Source organism: Monosiga brevicollis, genomic scaffold (genome assembly GCF_000002865.3).
Source record: "Monosiga brevicollis MX1 MONBRscaffold_11 genomic scaffold, whole genome shotgun sequence".
NCBI lineage: Eukaryota > Choanoflagellata > Craspedida > Salpingoecidae > Monosiga > Monosiga brevicollis.
The window spans coordinates 530,621-551,695 of NW_001865048.1; the positions used below are offsets into that span (position 1 = coordinate 530,621).

At 54.3% G+C, this 21,075-nt stretch overlaps 6 protein-coding genes across 6 annotated transcripts; 3 read left to right on the forward strand and 3 right to left on the reverse strand.

Moving 5' to 3' along the window:
* Positions 1 to 118: 118 nt before the first annotated feature.
* On the forward strand, positions 119 to 1,612 carry MONBRDRAFT_8506 (uncharacterized protein; the record flags this gene model as incomplete). Its single annotated transcript, XM_001746020.1, has 3 exons — positions 119 to 768; positions 927 to 1,425; positions 1,520 to 1,612. The coding sequence occupies 3 exons, from the start codon at positions 119 to 121 to the stop codon at positions 1,610 to 1,612; spliced, it is 1,242 nt and encodes a 413-aa protein (XP_001746072.1).
* A 450-nt stretch (positions 1,613 to 2,062) lies between these two features.
* Positions 2,063 to 5,765, reverse strand: MONBRDRAFT_32548 (uncharacterized protein; the record flags this gene model as incomplete). Its single annotated transcript, XM_001746167.1, has 14 exons — positions 2,063 to 2,227; positions 2,410 to 2,547; positions 2,623 to 3,050; positions 3,153 to 3,266; positions 3,355 to 3,434; positions 3,545 to 3,624; positions 3,754 to 3,824; positions 3,944 to 4,028; positions 4,134 to 4,221; positions 4,320 to 4,444; positions 4,509 to 4,699; positions 4,809 to 4,962; positions 5,065 to 5,267; positions 5,444 to 5,765. 14 exons carry the CDS (start codon positions 5,763 to 5,765, stop codon positions 2,063 to 2,065), a joined length of 2,244 nt encoding a protein of 747 aa, XP_001746219.1.
* A 486-nt stretch (positions 5,766 to 6,251) lies between these two features.
* Positions 6,252 to 10,459, reverse strand: MONBRDRAFT_25724 (uncharacterized protein; the record flags this gene model as incomplete). The annotated part of the gene is made up of 12 exons (XM_001746168.1): positions 6,252 to 7,640; positions 7,953 to 7,975; positions 8,025 to 8,187; positions 8,264 to 8,401; positions 8,591 to 8,778; positions 8,950 to 9,016; positions 9,146 to 9,338; positions 9,410 to 9,552; positions 9,683 to 9,759; positions 9,870 to 9,983; positions 10,068 to 10,128; positions 10,280 to 10,459. The coding sequence occupies 12 exons, from the start codon at positions 10,457 to 10,459 to the stop codon at positions 6,252 to 6,254; spliced, it is 2,736 nt and encodes a 911-aa protein (XP_001746220.1).
* Positions 10,460 to 11,067: 608 nt separating this feature from the next.
* On the forward strand, positions 11,068 to 11,635 carry MONBRDRAFT_25725 (uncharacterized protein; the record flags this gene model as incomplete). Its single annotated transcript, XM_001746021.1, has 2 exons — positions 11,068 to 11,359; positions 11,487 to 11,635. The coding sequence occupies 2 exons, from the start codon at positions 11,068 to 11,070 to the stop codon at positions 11,633 to 11,635; spliced, it is 441 nt and encodes a 146-aa protein (XP_001746073.1).
* Positions 11,636 to 11,875: 240 nt separating this feature from the next.
* Positions 11,876 to 15,566, reverse strand: MONBRDRAFT_32549 (uncharacterized protein; the record flags this gene model as incomplete). Its single annotated transcript, XM_001746169.1, has 12 exons — positions 15,463 to 15,566; positions 15,100 to 15,283; positions 14,857 to 15,018; positions 14,693 to 14,761; positions 14,024 to 14,136; positions 13,899 to 13,978; positions 13,265 to 13,337; positions 13,133 to 13,172; positions 12,946 to 12,999; positions 12,755 to 12,863; positions 12,436 to 12,520; positions 11,876 to 12,364 (listed from the first exon to the last, which is right to left on the reverse strand). Exons 5-12 carry the CDS (start codon positions 14,081 to 14,083, stop codon positions 11,876 to 11,878), a joined length of 990 nt encoding a protein of 329 aa, XP_001746221.1. The 5' UTR covers positions 14,084 to 14,136; positions 14,693 to 14,761; positions 14,857 to 15,018; positions 15,100 to 15,283; positions 15,463 to 15,566.
* Positions 15,567 to 16,494: 928 nt separating this feature from the next.
* MONBRDRAFT_25727 (uncharacterized protein) lies at positions 16,495 to 19,696 on the forward strand (the record flags this gene model as incomplete). Its single annotated transcript, XM_001746022.1, has 15 exons — positions 16,495 to 16,618; positions 16,778 to 17,031; positions 17,100 to 17,177; positions 17,249 to 17,384; positions 17,482 to 17,518; positions 17,543 to 17,578; positions 17,755 to 17,857; positions 18,019 to 18,308; positions 18,413 to 18,461; positions 18,557 to 18,673; positions 18,695 to 18,731; positions 18,795 to 18,870; positions 19,102 to 19,216; positions 19,253 to 19,491; positions 19,594 to 19,696. The coding sequence occupies 15 exons, from the start codon at positions 16,495 to 16,497 to the stop codon at positions 19,694 to 19,696; spliced, it is 1,794 nt and encodes a 597-aa protein (XP_001746074.1).
* Positions 19,697 to 21,075: the final 1,379 nt, after the last annotated feature.

Sequence of the window (21,075 nt, forward strand, 5' to 3'; positions counted from 1 at the left end):
CAGGAGCAACGCGAGTCGATCTTATCGAGCCCTGGCGGCCCCTCTCCCCTTCTCCCTTCGGAACCTTGCCTCCTGCAGCTCGCTCGATTGGTCCCCTCGGAGCACCCCTGATCTGATCATGGCCTCGTCTGAAATTCCACCCACGGACCAGTCCGTACCCGTGCCCTTCATGCCTGTTGGCCCATCACAAGGCGCACCGCCACAGTCCTTGGCAAGCGCAGCCCTCACCTGTGCACCTGGACCAGCTTCCGGAGTCTACTACGACCCCGCAGCCGCTTCACGTGCCCGTCCAGATTTGACGCCGCGTGGAAACAGTTTGCCTCATGCTGGTGCCGCACCCCTGACCAGCCCCTACACCATGCCCCACGCCAATGCGACACCCCTGGGTTACGCGCCGCCCCTGGGCACTCAACCCATGCCTCCCCATGCGCACCTGACGCTAACTCCGGGGCGTGGCGTCAATGATATCACACCACTTGCTCACGACTATTCCGACGTCTACAGCGCCATGACCACGCCACACCAACCAGCTGCAACACCATCCACCACCACAAGTCGGGACCGAGCACCGCGCTCTGAAAAGTCCCTGCACCTCCTCACGACCAGATTTATCGATCTATTGCAAAACACACCGGGCGGCAGCCTGGACCTCAAAGACGCGGCTGAAAAGCTTGATATGCGCCAAAAGCGCCGCATCTATGATATTACCAACGTTCTCGAGGGTGTTGGCCTCGTTGAAAAGACCAACAAGAACGTCGTTCGCTGGCGGTAAGCTTGACGTTTCCCTCCTCGCACCCTATCGCACTAATTGCAGACCATGTGTTATCATTTCTGGACATTTCACCACACACACACTCCGCGCACCTTGTTCTTCTTCGTGCAAGCCTCACCCCAACTGGTCAATTCCTCATGAACGCGTGTGACAGGCATGATCCTTCCTCCGACTCATCCTCGAGCAACGCCCAAACCCGGGCCGTCCAAGAGGAGATTGCGAGCTTGGATGCAGAAATACAGTCCCTTGAGCGCTTGACCCACGTGATGCAGGATCGACTGCGCAATGCCGTGGACGAAGTCGAAGACCCCAAGCTCAAGGCCCTACCCTACCGAGACATTTGTAAAGCCAAGGGCCTGCAAGACCAGACCCACTTTGCCATTCGTGCGGAACGTGGTGCTACCATGACCGTTCCGGAACCCCAACCGATCGACAATCAGCGCACACAATACTGCCTTTACTTGCGTGGGAATGCTGGTAGCATCAAGGCATTCCTGGTAGTGGATAAGGGCAATGGGTCTGACGAAGAGCAACCATCTACGCAGCCTGAATCTCAAGCCACTAGCATTGTCGCCGCACCTGGCAGCACTCATGACACCAGTGGTCCCAATGCAAGTGACCGTGCAGCACCTGCGCCCAAACGTGCCAAGCAGGTATGAGTTTGATCATTGCTCCAAAGCCTCGACCCCCCATAATACCGAGTCTTGACCCTGCAAATTTTGACGTGCTTTCGCAATCCTCGCGCAGGCGGATATCATGTATGTCAATCCCCCTCAGAGTCAAGCTCCTTACACATTTGGCGTCCGCGAAACCGACACCGTCGATGAGTACTTTCGCTAAAGCATCTCAGCAAAGAAAGAAAAGAAAGAAAAAAAGAAAGAAGAAGAAGAAGAAAAAAAAAAAAGGGTTTGGTCCGCTCTTCATGGGCTTGGCCAAGGTCCTGTGTTCTTTTCCTTTGCTCTGGGCACTGCGTGCCAAAAGACACACGTTCGCACACGACGCACGACTCGATGATATTTCCTTTCCAGTCACATGTAATTGCAACCATGTCTAATTGTAATTTGGTATCAAATGGCAAGCCAATTCTGTGGCAGATTTGATGAAAATAAGGGTGGGGGTTCTTGTGAGATGGTTTGTGGCGTGTCAATTTGCGGCGGAACCTGGCGCTTTCAAACCCATCCGGATGCGCATCAGCTCGCGTCCCAATGAAGTGACAAACGAACGTTTGGGAGACCGTGGATCGAAAAACAACAGGCAAACGAATAAAAAGGCAATTTCGGACCAAACGTTTTAATGTTGTTCCTCCTCGTGCAGCTTGAAGATCTTTTGCAGCTCCGAAGCGTCTGAAATCTTCTTGCCCTCGCGGATGACCTTGCGGGCAACTGGAATCTTGCCAAAGACATTCCAGAGCACACAGCCAACGACGCGATCATCGCGCAGGTAGAATACGACACCCTGTCAAGTGAAAATGCACACGCATGAGCCGCGATCTCAATCAAGGCGTTTCATGCCTGCAAACGAAGGCTAGGCGTTGTGGCTTGCCCAGTGTCAGCAAAGACACAAAGAGTTGCAAGCTGTCAAAACAAAAGCAAACAGCAAAAAACAAAAACAAAAACAAAAAAGTCATAGCGCCATACCTTGCCGAATTGCGGAGCATCACCCTTGGACTCTGCCGCCGCTCCCGCCACCTTCTTGTCCGATCCTTCTTGACCCGATGCAGCACTGGGGTTGGCCTCGTCCACGCCAGCGCGAATGTTGCCCTGCTGGGTAGCCGCCTGCAGCAAGCATACACCCATAGTTGGATCAATGTCCGAGTGCCACGGAGCAGAATATGGCAAAGAAAAGATTACCTGGGGAGTGTCGGCATCGGTGGCCTTGGCCCACACACCGACGGTCTTCAGGGAAGAGTCGATGATGCCAATGGCCTCATAACCAATCTTTGGGCCCAAATCACTCCAGAACATGGATTGATGAGCGTAGGGGCGGCGGGCACCGGCCATGTTTTCACCAGCCAGACGACCGGAAACGGCCGCATGATCGTGGTGCTCCTCACGTCGGCGACCCAGGCTCATATCGTAGAAGCTGGCCACATCACCAGCCACAAAGACATCACGGCGGGCCTCGAGCTCTGAGTTGACCAGGACACCACCCTTGACGGGGTCAACCTCCAGACCGGCATCTTCGGCCAAGCCCGTGTTGGGCTTGAGGCCAACAGCGACCAAAACGTAGTCAGCCGTCATTGTCTCGCCTGACTCCATGCGCAGCTCAACCTTGTCGTCTACATTGGTGCCCGACAAGCAACAAAATGACAAGAGAGGCGAGTTGACGTTTTGAACGCTCTGAGACCCATTCGCGCAAGTCGTAAGAGAACACAACATACCCTTGATGGCAGCCCCGGACACTCGCGAGTTGGGCTTGATGGCAACGCCCACCTCGCTAACCCGAGCGGTTGTCCACTTTTGAAGATATTCGGGCAGCACCTGGGCCATGTTGCCTACCAAGGGAGAAAAAAACCACCGCAAAACCCAGCATGAAGCCACGCTGACAAAGAGATAACCAGAGGGAAATCGCCACAAACCAACCTTGCTCCGGATAAACCTGATACACGGTGCCCTTTGAGCCCTGCTTCTTGGCGTTGGTCGCCAAAGCCACGGCCAGCTCACTACATTTGGCCACCACGAGTTGATAAGCAAGTGGAACGTTCTGCAGTTCGACACGTGTCTGATAGCCGCTCCCTTGATTGCCGGCACCGACTCAAGCGGTGGTGCACACCTGCCAAGGAAGCCACCGCCAACCACAGCCACAGTCTTGCCCTGATCTGAAAGAGCCTTCAGGCGCTTAAAGTCCTCAATCTGATGCACCAGCACGAGCCCCAGTCGTAGCATATACACAATGTTAAAGAACAGCGCCCAACACTGACACGCTCACTGCCACTCCCCCGAAGAGGAGCGGTTCGGCTTGTAGGCGTCATAGGTACCAACCGTACGATACAACACCACTCGGTCACCAAATGCCTCGCCCTCAAGCGCGGGGATGTTCTTGGGGCTACCACCTTTATATCGCAAAGGCATCAAGGCAAAGCGAGTCAGTAAAAACGGGTTGAGGGCGAGGGGCAGGGAATTAGACAAGTCTGGAAGTTTGCGTGGTCTAATCCCGCTCTGGTATGCTCACCAGTCGCGATCAAAACCTTGTTGTACTTGACGATTCGGCCATCACTGAGCGCAACGAGCTTGTCGCGAATGCTCAGCGCCTTGGCCTATGAACACAAATGAGCGCCACTGAGACAGCCAGAACGCAGGCCTAGCAAAACGCGGTCAAAGTCAGCGGGCAGCAGGTAAGGGGTCGTGACAACAAGGCGCACTTCTGTCTTCTTCAACAGAGCCACACCCGATTCGGCCGTGTTCAGATCCTTGGGGTCAGCAAAGAAACTATCGTTGCGGTAAAAGATGCTATTTGCAGGCCATGCAGAGATAAGCATGAGAAACCAAACGCGGAGCCCGGGCTGCGGACCGCTATAGTCGCCATGGCCGGCACTGCCAGTACTGACTCGCGCTCGCGGCCGCTCCAGTCCTTGAAGCGAAGATCGTCGCGGTCCTCATCCCGGAACCAGAGTTCCTTGGACAATGGTGTACGGGCATAGGGGGCACTGTCCTCAGCAGTCACAATCAGAATCTGGATTTGCCCATTGCAAAGCGGGAATGTGCCAGATTAGATTTAGATCAAGTGCTACACAGACACGCTTTGTTGTACAAGAGTGGCATGCCTTGGCATCTTTGTCCTTGTCCTTGATGCCTCGCATGGCAAAGTAAGCAGCCGTGCCGCCACCAATAATCAGGTACGGCACTTCAATGACGCCCGTGTCCTCCTCGGTTGCCTCGGCCACCTCGGTTGCGGGAGGTACAGCGGCAGCCTCCGATGCAGGGGCTTCTGTTGGTGGTCACACATAGGAAGCCAAGGTCCGTCCAAATGAAGTGATATCCCTGCTCCAAGTCTCTACGCCAGGGTGCGGTGCCGTGGAGGAATCAAAGGGCCATACCGGTGGTGGCTGGCTGGGCTTCAGCTTCAGATGCTGGGACAGCATCCGAGGCTTGAGGCTCAGTCGGGAATGGCGTCGCCGCCGCCGGAGTGTCTACCACAGCTTCCTCAGGCAGGTTGAGGGGTACCACGTTTGGCTCCATACCGCTAAAGTGCTGCAAGAGATGGTTCAGCGCTTCAGTCAGTGGCGGCAACCCCAGCCAGATGACACAAGGTGCACGAGAACAATACACCAGCACAGTGGCAAGGGCTCATACCATGTACCCTGCCAGGCCGGCAAGACCGGTGGCAGCGGCAATCAGAGTCGGGGAGACGTGCGAGTCACCACCGGGCTGGTAGGCCATGCCCCGGGTAAATGTCGAGGGAATGCGGCGGGCCGAGCCGCGGGCCACGCCCTGCCGCAGGCTCCCCACGGTTTGGCGACCACACAGACGCAGTGCGTTCATCATCCTGACAGGTTCTGAATGGCCAGGCAACGGGTGGAGGTGAATGAGTCGACCCACAGCAAACACACATCCATCCTTTTTTCTCCTCCGAGCAAAGCCAGCCTCGAGAGGATCCATTAAGCGGGCGGCTCGTATGGTATTGCTCGCCGGCACATCACCGGACCACACACACACACACACACACACACACCTCTTGAGCAAGAAGAAGCAAGAAGAAACTGATACCACGTTGTGGCTTGCTTGGCGAAGAGCAGAGAAAGAGGAGAATTGGTCAGAGAGAGAGAGAGAGAGAGAGAGAGAGAGTGAGAGAGAAAGGTATGAGAGAGAGAGAGAGAGAGAGAAGAGAGAGAAAAGAGAGAGAGAGAGAGAGAGAGAGAGAAGAGAGAAGAGAGAAGAGAGAAGAGAGAAGAGAGAAGAGAGAAGAGAGAAGAGAGAAGATAGAGAGAGAGGGGAAGTCTGAGAGAGAGAGAGAGATGGATGTTTGCGCACACTCCGTGATAATGCACACTCATGTATAACAAAGTGAGGAGTCATGATATGACCACTCTTCCTCGCTGTGATCTCTGTATCCTCCAGGAGCGGGCATCGTGGTGCTCGACCAACACGGCCCATCACCTGCCTTTCATCGCCAACAAATGTGTGTTCGTGCGCCCACCACCTCGGCAGAGGCAGAATAGCGCCATGAGGTGCAGGCAGCGAGTAAGCTTGGTACCTCGACTTTGACGAGCCAAGTTGAAAAGTATCGTGGTGTTGAGACATGGAAATCGATTCATCTGCGGCAGCTACAGCAGCTACAGTGTTTGCATCAGGTGCACGCCTTGGCCCGATTTGATAGGCTGCCTCTTACAGTAAAAGCTTATGGCACTCCTTCATGCAGTCAGCTTTCGATGCAACGCATGGTTATACATGACATCGTTGCGTCGGCGCAGAGCAACTTGGACAGGAACTGGGTCAAGACCGGCAAACACACTCGGGAAAAGAAAAAGGCCGGGGTTGACTCACTTATGCGGACTGCCCGTGGCCTTGCCCGACACGGAAACCTTGAAATCAGACAGAAGCTTGCAGGCCTCGCACAGCCTGGCAGCCTCATCCAGGCGGAGATGATTCAGCGCAGCCACCAGCTTATCACGAGACCCGTCAGCCTCTAAAAAGTCCTCCATGACACGCGCCAAGGCAAAGCCATCATGCCCCTTCGCCATCTTCGCATGTGGGATCGCATCACCGTGACGATACGGCTCCAGCACCTCCGCTGCCGTGGCAAAGTTGGAGGCATAGCGGGGTACATCGGCGAGGAACCGGCCAAGATCAAAGTCAATGAGAAAGGCCGCAGGATGTTCTTCCCAGTCGCTGCAAAACAGAATGTTGCGGGGGAGAATGTCGCCGTGCACAAAGTCGACGCTGTGGATGGCCTCCAGTTGGCGTATGACCTGGACCAGTTGCTTGAGCTCGGTGGGATGCGCCAGCTCCACGTAAGGGTAGCTGAGCACATGCACGGCAGATGCAAGCTCCGTCACCTTCCATTTCTGATAGAAGGTGCCCGTCGCCTCCAGTTGAGCAAGTTGCCTCAGGATTCGCTCATTGGGCGGGTGGCGGCGATCTTGGTCATTCACGACACGGTTCAAGGCGCTGCAGAGGTTTAGGCTGCGACCCCAGTAGTCAAAGTGCTTATACACCGTGCATTGTTTTCCTTTGCTGTAGACCTGCACGTTGGGACCAAACGATTTGAACAACTTCCAGTCGTGTAGGTCCTTGAAAGGGCAAGGAAAGGGTTGTGGGGGCAACTCTGGCCGCCTTGGCAGCCGGCCATCCTCCCAATCCCCAGCCAGCAGGCCTGACAAATCGGTTTGCACAAACTCCTTGCACGCTTCCAAGATGCTTTCGACCTGCCGTTCACTCTCGTCACTCTTCTTCAAGTCTGCAGTACCGAGTCGCAAAAAGAACAGCCCAGTCTTCTGCATCTTCTTTGCGTTGGCACTTGAGCCCTCAAGTGATGGCAGCAGCGATGACGCAAAGTCCCTGACCGTTAACCAGCGACCTCCAGAGACATTGAGGGCCAGGTATGCGCTCACATGGCTTCCCACCACGTTGATGTTGACAATGGGCCACTCGGTGCGCTTCCGGTCCGTCAGCGGCGCGGAGCTTCTGCTCTCATACCGTGTTGCAATGGCTCCCAGTCGCATGAGCTCATTGGCAACCTGTCCTCCATATTGATCAAACGGCTGAGCCTCCTTCTTGCACTCACCCATGACAACAACGTGGTGGTTGCGGTCAAAGCCCGCCCAATCAACATGGGTGTTTTTGGCGCCGATGGCGTACTGATGGACAAAGTTCAGGCCAAAGTGCTCCTGCAGCACGATGGTCAGTCGCGAAGAAATGCTGTTCTCTTGCTGGAGGTCAGGCAGTGAGGTATCATCCGGAGCATTGACCGCTCACAGCAGTTCTTGAGTCAGCTTCTTGTTGCCCTGTCACGTCTTGTCGGCATAAAGGTCGTCGATGTGCTTGACAATTTTTGCTGCATAGTAGTGGTGGCTGCAGGGAAGCTCTGCAACGGCGCATTCAAGGTGTTGATTTGCAGCTTTTAAAGACGGGGTTTGTGAGGGTGCCTTTAATGGCATTGCACCATCATCTGCTTCGTTTTTTTGCCACTTAATGCCTGCGCACACGTGCAGTCACGGCCAGGTGAGTGTTGGCGCGCGCACCAAGACAATGGCCAAGAATAGACCTGGGTGGGTGACACACAACGATACACGTGAACAATCACAAACACACACCTTCAATGGGGAAAGACTTCATCTTCTCGGGTGAGATGTCCTCCTTGATCCACTGGACGACGTAATGCTCAAACTCATTGTCATTGAATGACATCATCTTTTCTCGAAGGGCCAGGGTGTTCTCTGCCGTGAGACCACAGAATCTTTTCTCCAATATGTCAATCTAGGGATAGCAAACCAAGCAAAATGAGGAGGCAGCGCTTGCTTTCCGCATCACACCGAGGCAGAGCACGACAAACCTTTTCACTGCACACTGCCCGTCTCTTCTCCGTGGCTGCCTTTTGCTCTGCCTTTTCCTCCCGCTCGCGCTTGTCAGCCAGATCTAATTTGTGCAATCTGACTTGCAGCTCGATTTGTATGAGAGCTTCCTCGGAAAGCTGTGCATTGCCCGGGTCATTTGCCATGATTGGGGTGCCAAAGAGCCAAGCAGGCTTCCAAGGGGGAAAGAAAAAAAAAGTGATCAGCTCAAGGCAGGGGAAAAAAAAAAAGTGATCAGATCAGGCAGTGAAACAAAAACATGAGAGAAGGAAAATGCATGTCGACAAATCCTTCCCGCCATTTCCAACGGTATACGCTATAATTAGAAGATGATGAGGAGAGTTTTGAGAGAGAGAGAGAGAGAGAGAGGGTTTTGAGAGAGTTTTGAGAGAGAGTTTTGAGAGAGAGAGATCGAGAGAGAGAGAGAGAGAGAGAGAGAGAGATTCATCTCTTGTCATGTTCTGTTCAGTTTTGTGATGCGGTGCGGGAAAAGGGGCTGATCAAGCAGAATAGGCGTTGTATGATTGCTGAAGAGGCGCACAGGCTGTGCTCTTGTTTGTAGAGTCTTTGCCCTGCCTGCTTGTCGGGGCAGGTGCGGCTAGTGAGATCTACTTGGCTTTCTTGTTCTCGAGCTGCGCTGCATCCTGATTTTGATCTTCATCTGCACCAATGTCATCGTTGGCAAAGTCACCACGGGAGATGCCGCTCAACTCAAAGTCACGCTCAATCATGTCCTGGGACAAGTGCAAGCCAACGAGCAGCATGGCATGGCATGAGGGTGGCGCCTTTGTGCAAAGACAGCGAGCAAGGCGGTTACAGCCGTTGGTCGATACACGGTCAGGGATGAAGAAGGTTCAACGCACTGAAGCAAAGCGGCACGAGTAGACGCGCCCATTGACAAGGCGAGGTCGGCGTCGAATTTCTTTTCCATTCTTGAATAGGATCAGCGTTGGCAGCTGTTTTGACATGGCGTCAGTGTTGACGTTGTACTGCGTGGCCACAACAGGGAAACGACCCACATCCAGCTTTAAGAAGCGCAAATGGTCACGAGAATATCTAGATATGAAAAAAAAAAAAAAAAAACGGTCTGAGCTCAAAAGGTGCATATTTTACATAAGTCTGCGTACGAGGTGCTTGACCGAGGCACATACGAATCAGCAAGCTCCGCATATTCGCGAGCCAACAGGTTGCAAGGTGGGCTCCACGAGGCCGAGAGCATCAGCAAAACGTAAGTGTTGGCCACCTTTGGTGCACGCTCTTGCAAAATGTTCTATTTGCGCACAAAGGGCAGGCCGAACACCAGGTCAGACATGATTTTTGAACACCGGCCGAGGCACCAAGCCACGGTCGATTGGGCAAGTGGCGCCAGGCAAGACGGCTCAAAGGGGAGGTCTCATTACCTCCAATCGTCCAGGATTGACCACGGTCACCGCGTGCTGCTGACCCAGCGTGGGCGAGGGAAACAAAATGTACATGACTAGGCGATGACAGAACAGCGCGCGATGACACAGGTACAAGGGTGAGCGGGCCAAGAACAAGGGTGGATAATGCTTGCTTGCCCAGGGTCAGGTGGAGCATGCTACTGACTAGTGCAAGCGGCACCGTAGAGGACAAAGTGCACTACGCTTTGCTGGAAGAAGAGATAGGCCGTGGTGACCTTGAAAAAGAGGAAGCTTGTGTCGATCATAGCATCAGTGGACCCTAGAGGAATGCTTGAAGGTAAGAGTTGGCTATAAGACAACACAGCTGCATGACGAGACTCTCACGGCCCAAAGAACAGCCTACCAGCACGCCGGGACTTGATAGCAAGGACCACGCCAAGAATCGAAAGCGTTTGCATCTCGTTCTACATGACCCGAGCGCAGCAGTACGTGAGACACACTGGGCCAGCACTTTGATTGCACGCCTCCACCACAACCTCTTATCACAGCACCACTACGCAGGAGGGAGCGCGCTGAGAGGAGGCATGCTGACAAGCGCCCTGTTAGGCGTCATACCGCATCGAGATGTCCACCCTCGAGCTCAAAGACCGTCATGGAGAGCGGCGTGAGTCGCAGCACAATGTAGATGAGGCTGAGAAAGAGATTGCCCACGTGGTACGGCTGCAGATAACGCTCACGGATCCGCGTCATCATGGATGACCGCGTCGCCACGGTCGGAGCCCCCGAGTCCGCCATGCTGCTCAATCAAACGTCGTGCGTCGTGGCCCCTTTTCCTCCTAACACCTCCACTACCAAAAACTGCGCGCCAGCCCGAACTGTTCAAAAAAAAAAAAAAAAAACGTGTCTGATGCGGAAAGTATTTTACTTTTTCTTCACTTGGAGTGCAAAAATTTCGTGTGTGTGTGTGTGTGTGTGTGTGTGTGTGTGTGTGTGTGTGTGTGTGTGTGTGTGTGTGTGTGTGTGTGTGTGTGTGTGTGTGTGTGTGTGTGTGTGTGTGTGTGTGTGTGTATTTGGCGCAATTTTTTTTTTTTTTTTGGGGGGGGCGCGAACTCCACTGAACTGGCTGACAGGTTCTCTGCGTGACGGCGATAAATAATTATTCTCATCAGATTCTTATTCCATCTGGAAGGACGTGGCAAAGCCACGAGAAAGGGGAGGGGGCGATTATACATTGCACTTGTGGCAGGCTTGACGAGGGGGGGCTGGCTCAGGGTTGAGTCGGGATGAGCTTGTGGCGGCCAGCACCCACCACGGCAACCCAGCTGTGGCGATAGGCTGTGCCCTACCAGTGACGGTAGAAGCGCATATATCAGCGTGCTTGGCAGCAGGGCCAGACAGTCGCGATGGATACGCGGGAGGATCGTGCTGATGCTTCAGCCACATCTACTACAGCAACAACCGTCAGCGCATCCTCGTTTTGTCAACAAATCTCACCTGAGGAGTATGCACGCCAGAGTCAAGAATACACGCGCAATGCCATTGAGGCTTTGAAGCAGAGCTCCGAGTACATGGCCTACCTGTATCGCTGCCATCACTGTGGTAGCGTCTGGTACCATGGCCAGTACAACCCCGGCTGTGTCCAGTGTGGGGATGGTGCCATGATTCGCCCCTGCCCCATCTGTAACAGCCGCTGTGGTGCGTGTACACCCCATGATCTTGTTCGCCTTTGACGCGTCGTCTGCCACATGAGATTTTGGTGTTTTGGCTTGCGTCCTCTAACATGCCGTGTCACCCCTCTATCGCTTGTCGCTCTTGCGGATAGGGGCTGTATTCACCCGTGATGCCGAAATGTCCCACTCGTTTAACAAGGCACACTGGAACGGCAATTGTCGTCTCCCACGAGAAGAGCAGTTTCGGTTGCTGCTCCCCTCCATGGATGAGCTGTGCGCAGAGCTCGACGACACCGTGTGAATCATCTTTAACTCAACCCCTTTCTTTGTCTTGACCAGCTCGGTTGGGACGTTCTGACCATTCTATTCTTTTCTCATTGCCGTCTATGCGCGTGTTATCAAGGCCACAAAAAGGCACGCGAGACTGGCTTGCGCAGGCCTTATTCGAGCCCTATTATGATCTCTGTCCATTAAATTTGGTTTCAAGTTTGTTTATATGTATCATCAAGTCAAGGTGCCTCGGTACATAGCTGCGGCCGAGTCACTGTGGACGAAACGCTTGGCGAATCTGCTCGATGAGCGTGAATGCCAGCAAGAAGTGCGGGCCGGCGCGCAAATAATGCGCCCAAAAGCCCTTATAAAACGCTAGCGGCGACTCATGCCGAATCATCTTGACTGCTGCATCCCAGCCCGAGGCATAGAGACGCCGCCCCTGACCACCCTCACCGCCCTGATTGTACAGGCGCGAGCGCACCACGTCAACCGGGTTGCAGGCGACGCAGGTGGCGAATCCAGCGACCAGGCCTGACAACATGTGTGCCGGGATGGCGTTTTGCCAACCGTGCCTCAGCAATGCCTCCTTGGTGAGGGTGTAGGCCGGTAGGTTGGCAGAGGTGGAAAGGGCACTGCGTGCCGCATTGACGTGGCAACCCGACCAGAGCTTGTACCACTTGCTCCAGTCTGAGGCACCGGTTTGGCGACAAGCCTCGCCAAGCGTGGCACTCTTGCCAGCCTGAATTCGTGTTTTGATCTACACAGGTCAGATTGGGGTGAGTACGCCGCGGCAGCGAGGGCATTGGACCCCATGCAGAGGCGGCTCACCAAGTCCAAAGGATTGCAGATGTAGGCGCTGATCGAGCCCGAGCAAGCGCCTGCCAGTAACCTCTTCCACACAGCCACTTGTGTCCTATAGCCAACATGCCAAGCAACGTGTGAGTGGCGCTTGCATCGATGCATGAGCGCACGCCGGTTTGCGCGAGGCGCGCGTGTGTGTGGCATTTGTTTGTTTATCGCGAAAAATGGCTTGAAGAGAGCAATCAAATCGACTATCTAATGCATACAACATATGCCAAACCTGGGACTCAAGACAAAGGCTCAGAGAGATGATTGCTTCAAACCCCCCCCCAGCTTTGAAACGCACCGACTCTCTTCACCACGCAAAAAATCCAGAATCGGTTGATAGCAGCCAATGCGGAAAAGGTTTTTGCTTCCCTCGCGCAACATGCTCGCATGCACACCAGCCTGCAAGGCTGGTCTCGGCCACAGCGCCAGGAGATGAAGTGAGGGCAGTCGAGAAGAACACAAAATCACGGCGGCGATGAATTGTCTTACCCGTCCAGCCGCCGGCGCCACGGATGGCCAGGAGCGTGGCTACAAAGTGTTGACCTGCGTTCACCGTCGCGGCGCATCTATATGTCAGTTATAAAAAACGAGTTTTGCGTCTCAAGCCAGGTCACGCATCAAGACACAAATTTGCCAGCTCCTCCTGGAGCATAAAACAGTCAAGCCGACGGCTTACCACGTTGCCTTGATAGCTCGCCCGCCATTTGCTGATTGACCTGATACGGCAAAGGCACGGGCCAGTTCAACCATTACAATACTCTGAGCGCTGGCCAGTGCACATGGCAGCTGCGGCGTTGCTCTGACAGACCTTGACGACCTCAATGGGATTCGTAATTACGGCGGTGAGAGCCGGTCCCAGGGAGGAAGCGATAAAATTGACACTATAAGGTACATCAACGGCCCCAGGGCCATCAACACTGACTGCCATCAGCCGCCGCTGCGGAACCTTCTGCGATGACCATGTCATGACCCTTATTTTTTTTTTTTTCGAAAAGCAAAAAAAAAAATGAAATTTCCGCCAATTTGAGATGCAAAGTTGAGTTTTTTCGATTTTATTTATTATGAACGATGAACTGCTGAGGGCTCGACTCACTGGCGACTGGGACGAGTGGGATGGGGGTTCAGAGAACAGTTGCTGCTTCGAATATTTGGCGTGAAACGATCCACGATTATTGCGCAATAATTTGAAGAACCTGGTGCTGGACAGCTTGAAGCAGGGCGAACAAGAGCGCAACTTCATCACGAGCGCCAGTCGGAAACGTCTCGTCATCTTGATCCTTGCTCTTGGTTTGTGCAAGAGCCAACAGTTCGCCGAGCGTTGTTGTGCCATCACCCAGCGCAATGATGGCTAACCAGGCACCCCGATAATGGGACGGGATCGCCACACGCTGGAAAAAGAGTGTAGAGGTAGTAGTCACGTGAATAGTTGTGCCGATACGCACATGTCCCTGCTTCCACCTTTGCCTCTGTCTTGCTTATCCATTTTCCAGTTGGGATCCGATTCCATCGCCTGGTCTCTTTCCTTTGAGTATAATGGAAGCAATGTAGAACAGTAAATTGAACTTACCACGTGCTCGCCTTGCAAAATGACGAGTCCAGCCTCTTTATCTTGCTCCAAGCGCAGCATGTTGACCTCTGACGCGGGCACACGGACTTGTGTTGTTGGTCGGGGAAGCGTGGCTGGCGGAGAGGAGTACAGGGCTGTCGAACAAGTCACGACCCATTAGCCAGTTGCTACAGAATGGTTGCCAGGTGTGGATTGTATGATCCTTGCACTCGATGGCACGTACGTTCGGCCGCGCCTTTGGCTAGTAGGCTTTCTGTGTAGTCTTGGAAGACGGCTGCCTTGGTCGCGCATCGGGTGAGGAGCGCCAGCTGATGCCCCAGACTCCATTCCAGCTACACCAGATCACACAGCGGCTGCCCTGAGTTTGAGACGCACAGGCTGACAACTATAGCAAGAGAGAGAGAGAGAGAGAAAAGGAAGACAGCGCCGTTCAAAAGCACCCACCTTTTGTCCAATACCCGTCTCCACTGCGCTAATGCGTGCCGCTAGTTGGGTCGCCACCCAATCAACGAGTGCGCCCTTGCTGCAGTTGGTCTCGCGGTGTATGTAGTTGCACGCGGCAGCGTGAGCCGTTTCGGGCAACCGATCCTCGAGGATGCGGTAGAAAAAGGGAAGGCTCGCTCGCCAAACACCCTGGTTCGGCTCGTTGACTAGCTTCTCCAGTTGTGGCATCATATCTGGGCGGTTGCCTTGCTCCAGCATGCAGAGGAGAGCATCGGACCACTCTAGGTTCATGACCTAAATAGGGCATGTAGCAAGGTAAGAATATCACTGTCGAGAAGAAGCGCAAACACTCAGCTGCCCGCGACGATCAGAGAGGCATGGCCACTGACCGGGGAGATGGTGTAATGCAAAGAGTGCGCGTCGTCGAGGCTCTTGGCGTAGTGTATACTGCCCCGCGGGACAGTAAGCAGGCTGCCCGCATGGAGGGGCCCCTGATATAAGACCTCTTGCTGGAACTTGGCTGGACTCTGTTGTTGTGGTCGACCCATGGTCTAGATGGGCGTGGAATGGTATCCTTGTCAAAACCATCATGCTGTCTGCCGACTTGGTGTTTGTGATGAAGGGGTACGAACCTGGTAGCGGAGCGGATTGCGAAAATCTGAGGCCCAGAGCGCCCACTGTTTCGCGCCAGCCACCTGCAAAATCAAGCCATCTTTGTTGTCCGTGTGGCTCGTAAAGCCCTGGCTACCGCTCGGTGTCAGATACATGTTGACCATATAGTGCAAGCCCGTGTCCTGATGCATGCCTTGTAAAAGCCTGTGGGAGATTGGTGATGCAAAGGCGTGAAAAAGCTGGTGCACAACCACCACCACCACAACAACTAAAGGGGCGAGGAAAGAAAATGCGATGGCAGCCATGACTGCACGGGGGTGGGGAGCATGTCGCAGGTTGCACATTGGTCTTGTGAGAGCCGCGGCGTGTGCTTTCAAACATACCGAGCCAAGGGCGGCCAGTAGGCGGCCACCAGGTGGCACACTACGGTGCAGCCGTCCAGGTAGGCGGCGAACACGTTGGGATAGTTTTGGTTGCGGTCTGCCATGCCTTCTTTATACTGTCACAGGGAGGGGGTCACAGCCAGCTCGATGAAGCCCAAAAGATTCGATGCTTGAACGCAGAGGCCAACACGGGATTGACGGCTCGAAGCAAACGTACCCAAGAGCAGCCTGCCTGCGAGACGCCTGGCTTTGAGGGATGCATCAAGTCTTCGCGTTTATGCCGGCGATGCTGCAGATCTATTCAAAGCCACATCGCCATGTTTCTGAGCGCCGCTGGAGTGGTGCGGGTGGCAAGCTTATTGACCCCTACCAAGTATGTGGAGAACTTCAAAGGCAGTGCTTGAATTGAGGGGCTTCAGGAAGGTTTCTGGGTAGGAAGCCAGCAAGACGCGTTGCTCCACAACATCGCGCCAATACACAGGAACCGGCATCTCAGTTGGCAGCAAGCCCGTCAGGTCTGTGCGGCATTTTGTTCCTGTGAGCTAGTGGCTCAGACAGAGCCTCGGTGCTGATGGCAGCCCATGTCAAGTCTTGTACCAACCCAGTGTCTGCAAAGTCGAGCCATTAAGCTCATGAACAAGTTTTGTTGCTTGCCACATACGGTCCTCCTAGGTAAGTGTTTGCCAGAGGAAAAATCAACATTTGTGCCTGCGTCGCTCCTTGAGATGGGGGAGAGGTCCTCACCTCAACTGCTTGGTCGCGTGTTGTGGGCCACAGGATCGCAAGGGCCAGAGTAAGAATAAAAGCCAAAACACCCAGAGGCCACGTGAATGTGATGCCACTCGTCTTCTTTGCCGTGCTCCTGGCCCCACGGGTGACCCCTTGCCGACCACGCCCGGCTGCCCCGCCCACAGCACTGCCCGCCGCCATTTTGACGGAAAAAAAAGACAGCGAGAGAGAGAGAGAAAGTGAGGGAGAGAGAGATTTCAAGTGACTGCTTTTGACACTTTTGCTGACATTTAGGTTGTCAGCATGACAGTGCAAGCGCATTCGCAGAGGACGGCCGGGCTCGGGCTGCTGCTGCTGCTACTGCTGCAGGGCGGCGGGGGCAAAGCCAGTGTGATCAAGTCCTGGAGGGGCTTTGGTCCCTTTCCTGGTGCGTGATGGAATGTCCAGTTGTTATGATGGGTTCACGGATCAGACAAAGCGAATCAGGTTGGATCTCACGAGCGCAGCGATCAATGCTTGATTGCTGCATCGCTGAGTCAATTGCGTGTTTGAACCGTCTCGCACTGATACGGATGCATGCCAATAGTGGGTAAGACGGAATATGACGCAGACCCGTTGCTGGCTCAGCTGCCAATACATGAAGCTACCAAAAACAGCTCCTTGCGACTGATCAGCGAGACTAGCTCGGACGGCTTCGTGGGCTGGCAACCCTTTAGGGCTGCCAACGATCAAGGATGGGTGCAGGTCCAGTTCCCCAACGTCAATTACAATCACGTGGTCCAAGCGCTCAACAGTATCACGGCCATCGAATTTCAAGCTTGGTTTTATGCCTCCTTCAAGGTGCACCCCCCTCACTGGTTCGCCACTGAACGATCGCGTGCAAGCGCCCACCTATGGTCTTTGTGCAGGTGCCTTCAGCTCGCACCTACTATGTCCGATGCCAGGGCGTGCACAATTTTGAAATTGCCCCTGCCCACGAGCCAGCGGTCTGTGTTGCCATCCATCCCAAGGTGATCGCGCAATTCTTGTTCATACTCATCATTGTTTGAGCCGGCAGACGCGGTTCCATCATGGCGACATCTACTCCAATCTGGACTTATGGACGCCGCTATCACTGAACACTGGAACATACCACTTGCGTTTCCGCCTTCGAGGACGCGGATCTGCCCAGTTTCGCTGCGAACTTCGCTCCAGTGCGTCATTATAACAGTCCGGCAGACAAGGGCATATTGACAGCCGCGCGCCCATGTGGTTCTTGCGCCCGTGGGGTGTTTCGTATCATGTTAATAGCATCGCTGTGCAACCATTTGGTGGCATCTCATTCATGGTTTGCGTCCGGCTCTTGACCTAGCAAGGTCTCCCATCCCTACTCCTCTCTCCAACGCCGGTACGAGAATATACATGACATAACACGACGGTGGACTTTAGGCTGGATGGTCCCAACCGGTTACGGGCCAAAACTGATTGCCAAATTCATCCTTGCCAGGTTCTTCCTGATGTGCACAACGGGGTATTGGTCACGCCCGTTATTGGGGTTGACGTTCGCAATTACGGGTCGCACAGCCAAGTGGTACTGCTGCGCGTCACGTCTGCCCGCCACATGCATCAGTCTATTGCCCACACCAGTGCTGCCCTGTCCTTGCCATGTTACGTGGCTCCTGGCCAGGTCAGATACGCTTCCTTTCGATTTGGCTCGTACCTGCACACAGCAGCATATTGCCGCCACGGCCGCCCTTGGCAGAGGCAGCCCTGAATACTGCTCATCAACCGCCTCTTTTTTTTTTCTCGTATTTGTTTTTATCACTCCCTCTGTCGTGATTATTGTAGCTGCGTCGCTGCGGCCTGCAAGTATACCTGCCAAAATTCACGCCGTCAAAACTGGGTGATGCCTGCGTGCTTCTTACGATTGAAGCCGTCGATGAGAATGGAGCATCGCTTGGAATATCGTTTGAAACAGCATTGCGCTGTCGCGGGCGGCTGCAGTCGTTCCGCTATTCCTATTTGGATCATGATTCCACGCTCGTATACGCTGCAGCCATTGCCCCCCAGGATTGCAGCACTTGTGCTGGCACAGGTGGTTGTGATTTCGAGTTGAGCTTGTCAGGTGTGGGCGTCACGTGAGTGTGCTGCAGCCATGGTTTGATGTCCCCCACTTTGACTCCCACAGAAACGCGTGTGTGCACTGCGCTATCCTCATCAAGCCTGATATTGCACTCACCAGACCGGAGGGGCAAGCCGATGCTCATAAGTACAAGGCACAGCCGACACAGGTTCGTGCTCACCAAAGTCGGTGTTTGTTGTTCGTTCTTTGACTCTGCCAACTTGTTCATCCGCTCCCCTCAGAAGCATGTGCTTGATCTCGCAGGCAGACTATTCGTTTGGCTACAGCGACCGTTGGGTCATCTGCCCCGAGCGCCCCCACGCCCATAACTGGGAAGGCATGGGCTTCCAAACTGCCACTTATGCGCCTGTGATGGCTGCAGTACGTTGCTGCAACATATAGGCCTCTGCCGACCCGGCGCATCATCCATTATCCTTTGGTTAGTTGGCACGACATTGGGCTTAGGCTTCATGTCCTTCTCTTGCGATGCGTGGTGTTTTAGAGAGTGCTTCAGCACCTGGAACCGAGCTGTCAACTTCATCTGGATACGCCTGCAATCATCACTGGCCATTCTCGAGGTGTGGTGGTTCCTGCTCAGCCTGGTCTGGCTATCAAGGTGAAGTATCCTCTCACATCAGGATGGTACATGTTGAGACCACAGGAGGCCATGGTGCTCTGGTGTATGCGACCCATCACCCGGACCGCGTCGCAGGAGTTGTCTCAGGTTCAGGCTGGTTTCGTCGCGAGTACTACGGGGATGCAAATGTGATTTTTCAGCACGACATTCAGCTCGATCTGATGGATTCCAGCACCAAGAGCGTGCTGGAAACAGCGATTGCTGAACACGATTGCACAAAGTCCGCCATGAATATGGCTGGCAAGCCAATCTTGATTAGGCATGGGAGCCATGATCGCACGGTGCCGGTGTGGCTTGGTCGACGGTATGCACGCCTATTGCAGCATCTGCGGCTCAATGTGACATACCAGGAATTCGAGGGCCAGGACCACTGGTGGTGGGACTCTAGCTTGCCGAACGATGGCGGCGTGGTTTTTGACCCCACTGTGCGAACGTTTGTGCAAACGGCCGCTGAGTGGCGGCATCGCGTTCGTCCAGCACAATTTGACGTTGCAAGTCTGAACCCTGCCACCTTCAGTGGTCTCTATGGCGTGCGCATCCTGAATCCGCGTCGCACTGGCCGGTGTGTTGCTGCACACTATCGTCGTGGCGATCGTTCTCGTCCAGGCATCGGCTCTGATGCCACACACTTGCTTGCTTGTGGTTTTGTGGTCTCCATGTCTAGCGCGGCACACATTCGAGTGTCGGAAGGACCCGCAAAATGCAGCTTCACGCTTGAGGCTCGTAATGTATTTGCATTTGAAATAAGCGCTAAGGTTGGGCTCTGATGACATTTCCAGCCCCGCCGCTGATTGCCTTTGTACTTGATCCTGACGATGAGGCTGCGCATCCATAACATGCGCACTGCAGGCTCTGCTATCACTTGGTCGCGCCTGTTCAACAGTCAGGCTGGAGCTTGAAGGGCATGGCTTTGAGACGAGCAGTTTTCCTTTCATCCTGCGACGCACTGCCTTTGGGCAGTTTGCCGCGGAAGAAACTGCCGCAGAGTCAGACGCCAGCAAGGTCGCAGACATCCTTCCTCGGCGCGCTGCTGGTGCCTACGGGCCGGCTCGTCAGGTAACGCTTTCGCCACTGGTCTGTTGATCTCAGAGATCATCTTGATACCAGCAGGATCATGACTGCTCATTCAGATCCGCTTGCTGCTGCTTGTGGAGCGAAGGTGTTTGCTCGAGCAACATGCGTTGTGCAACCAAGCGACGGCTCGCTGCAGCATCTGGCCGTGTACATCGCCAATTCCCACGCCGTAGGCGCGGGCACGGCCATGTCTATTTTATTGGACAGCATATCACCCGATGAAGCCCAACAATCTTATGGGTGTTCTAATTTCGTGCTGTTGGACGTGGCCCGATGCAATCGTTGGGTACAAGAGCTAGTGCCGCAAGCCCACGTCGACTTTCCAGGGAACTCCAGTGACGGCATCGTCTTTTACGGCCAACCTGTGGGCCAATATAGCTCCTCAGTGGGCCTCATGGCCTTGCAGCCCGGTCTTGGAGACGATGGTCTCTTCCTGTTGGTATCAGGTTTGTACGCACTGCTGCTTGGGCCTCAACATGATCCGGTTTGTTGGACCCAGACGGCCCTCATCTGCCCTTGCACACACCAACCCATGTACAACCCTCCTGCAGGCACGAGCTCAGCAGCAACAGGTGTTCTGTGCCGCCAGTCGTTTTCGTCGCAGGCTGCGCTCACTCGTCAAGTCTTCACCAACATGCTTCCCGACTATGTGCTCATCGATTCAGAACGCTTCAGAGGGGATGGCTTTGGCGCCGTGCTTGACATGGGCTATTTCGACTATCACTGGCAACCTCAGCGTGAAGTTGCTGCTTGAAATAAGAACCCAAAGCGAGTGTACCTGATTGACGGCAGGACGGCACGCAGCTCGATCTGCTTTGTTGACACCATCGTCTCAAACCTTTGTTCAAAATTTCTTCTTTAATTCACTTGTTGAACGCAAACTCACAACAGGAATACTTATGGAGATACAGAAGACGTGGGAGCTAGGACATGCATTTAATTAAGTCGCTTGCGTGCACACGTGCGCACTCCCCCCCTCTCGTTCTCTGCCTTCTATCGGCTTGGAGGCATGCACAGCATGCCGTCTCAAGTGAGACAATGATTTTGGTCATCGCAAGTCACAGTCAGGCCA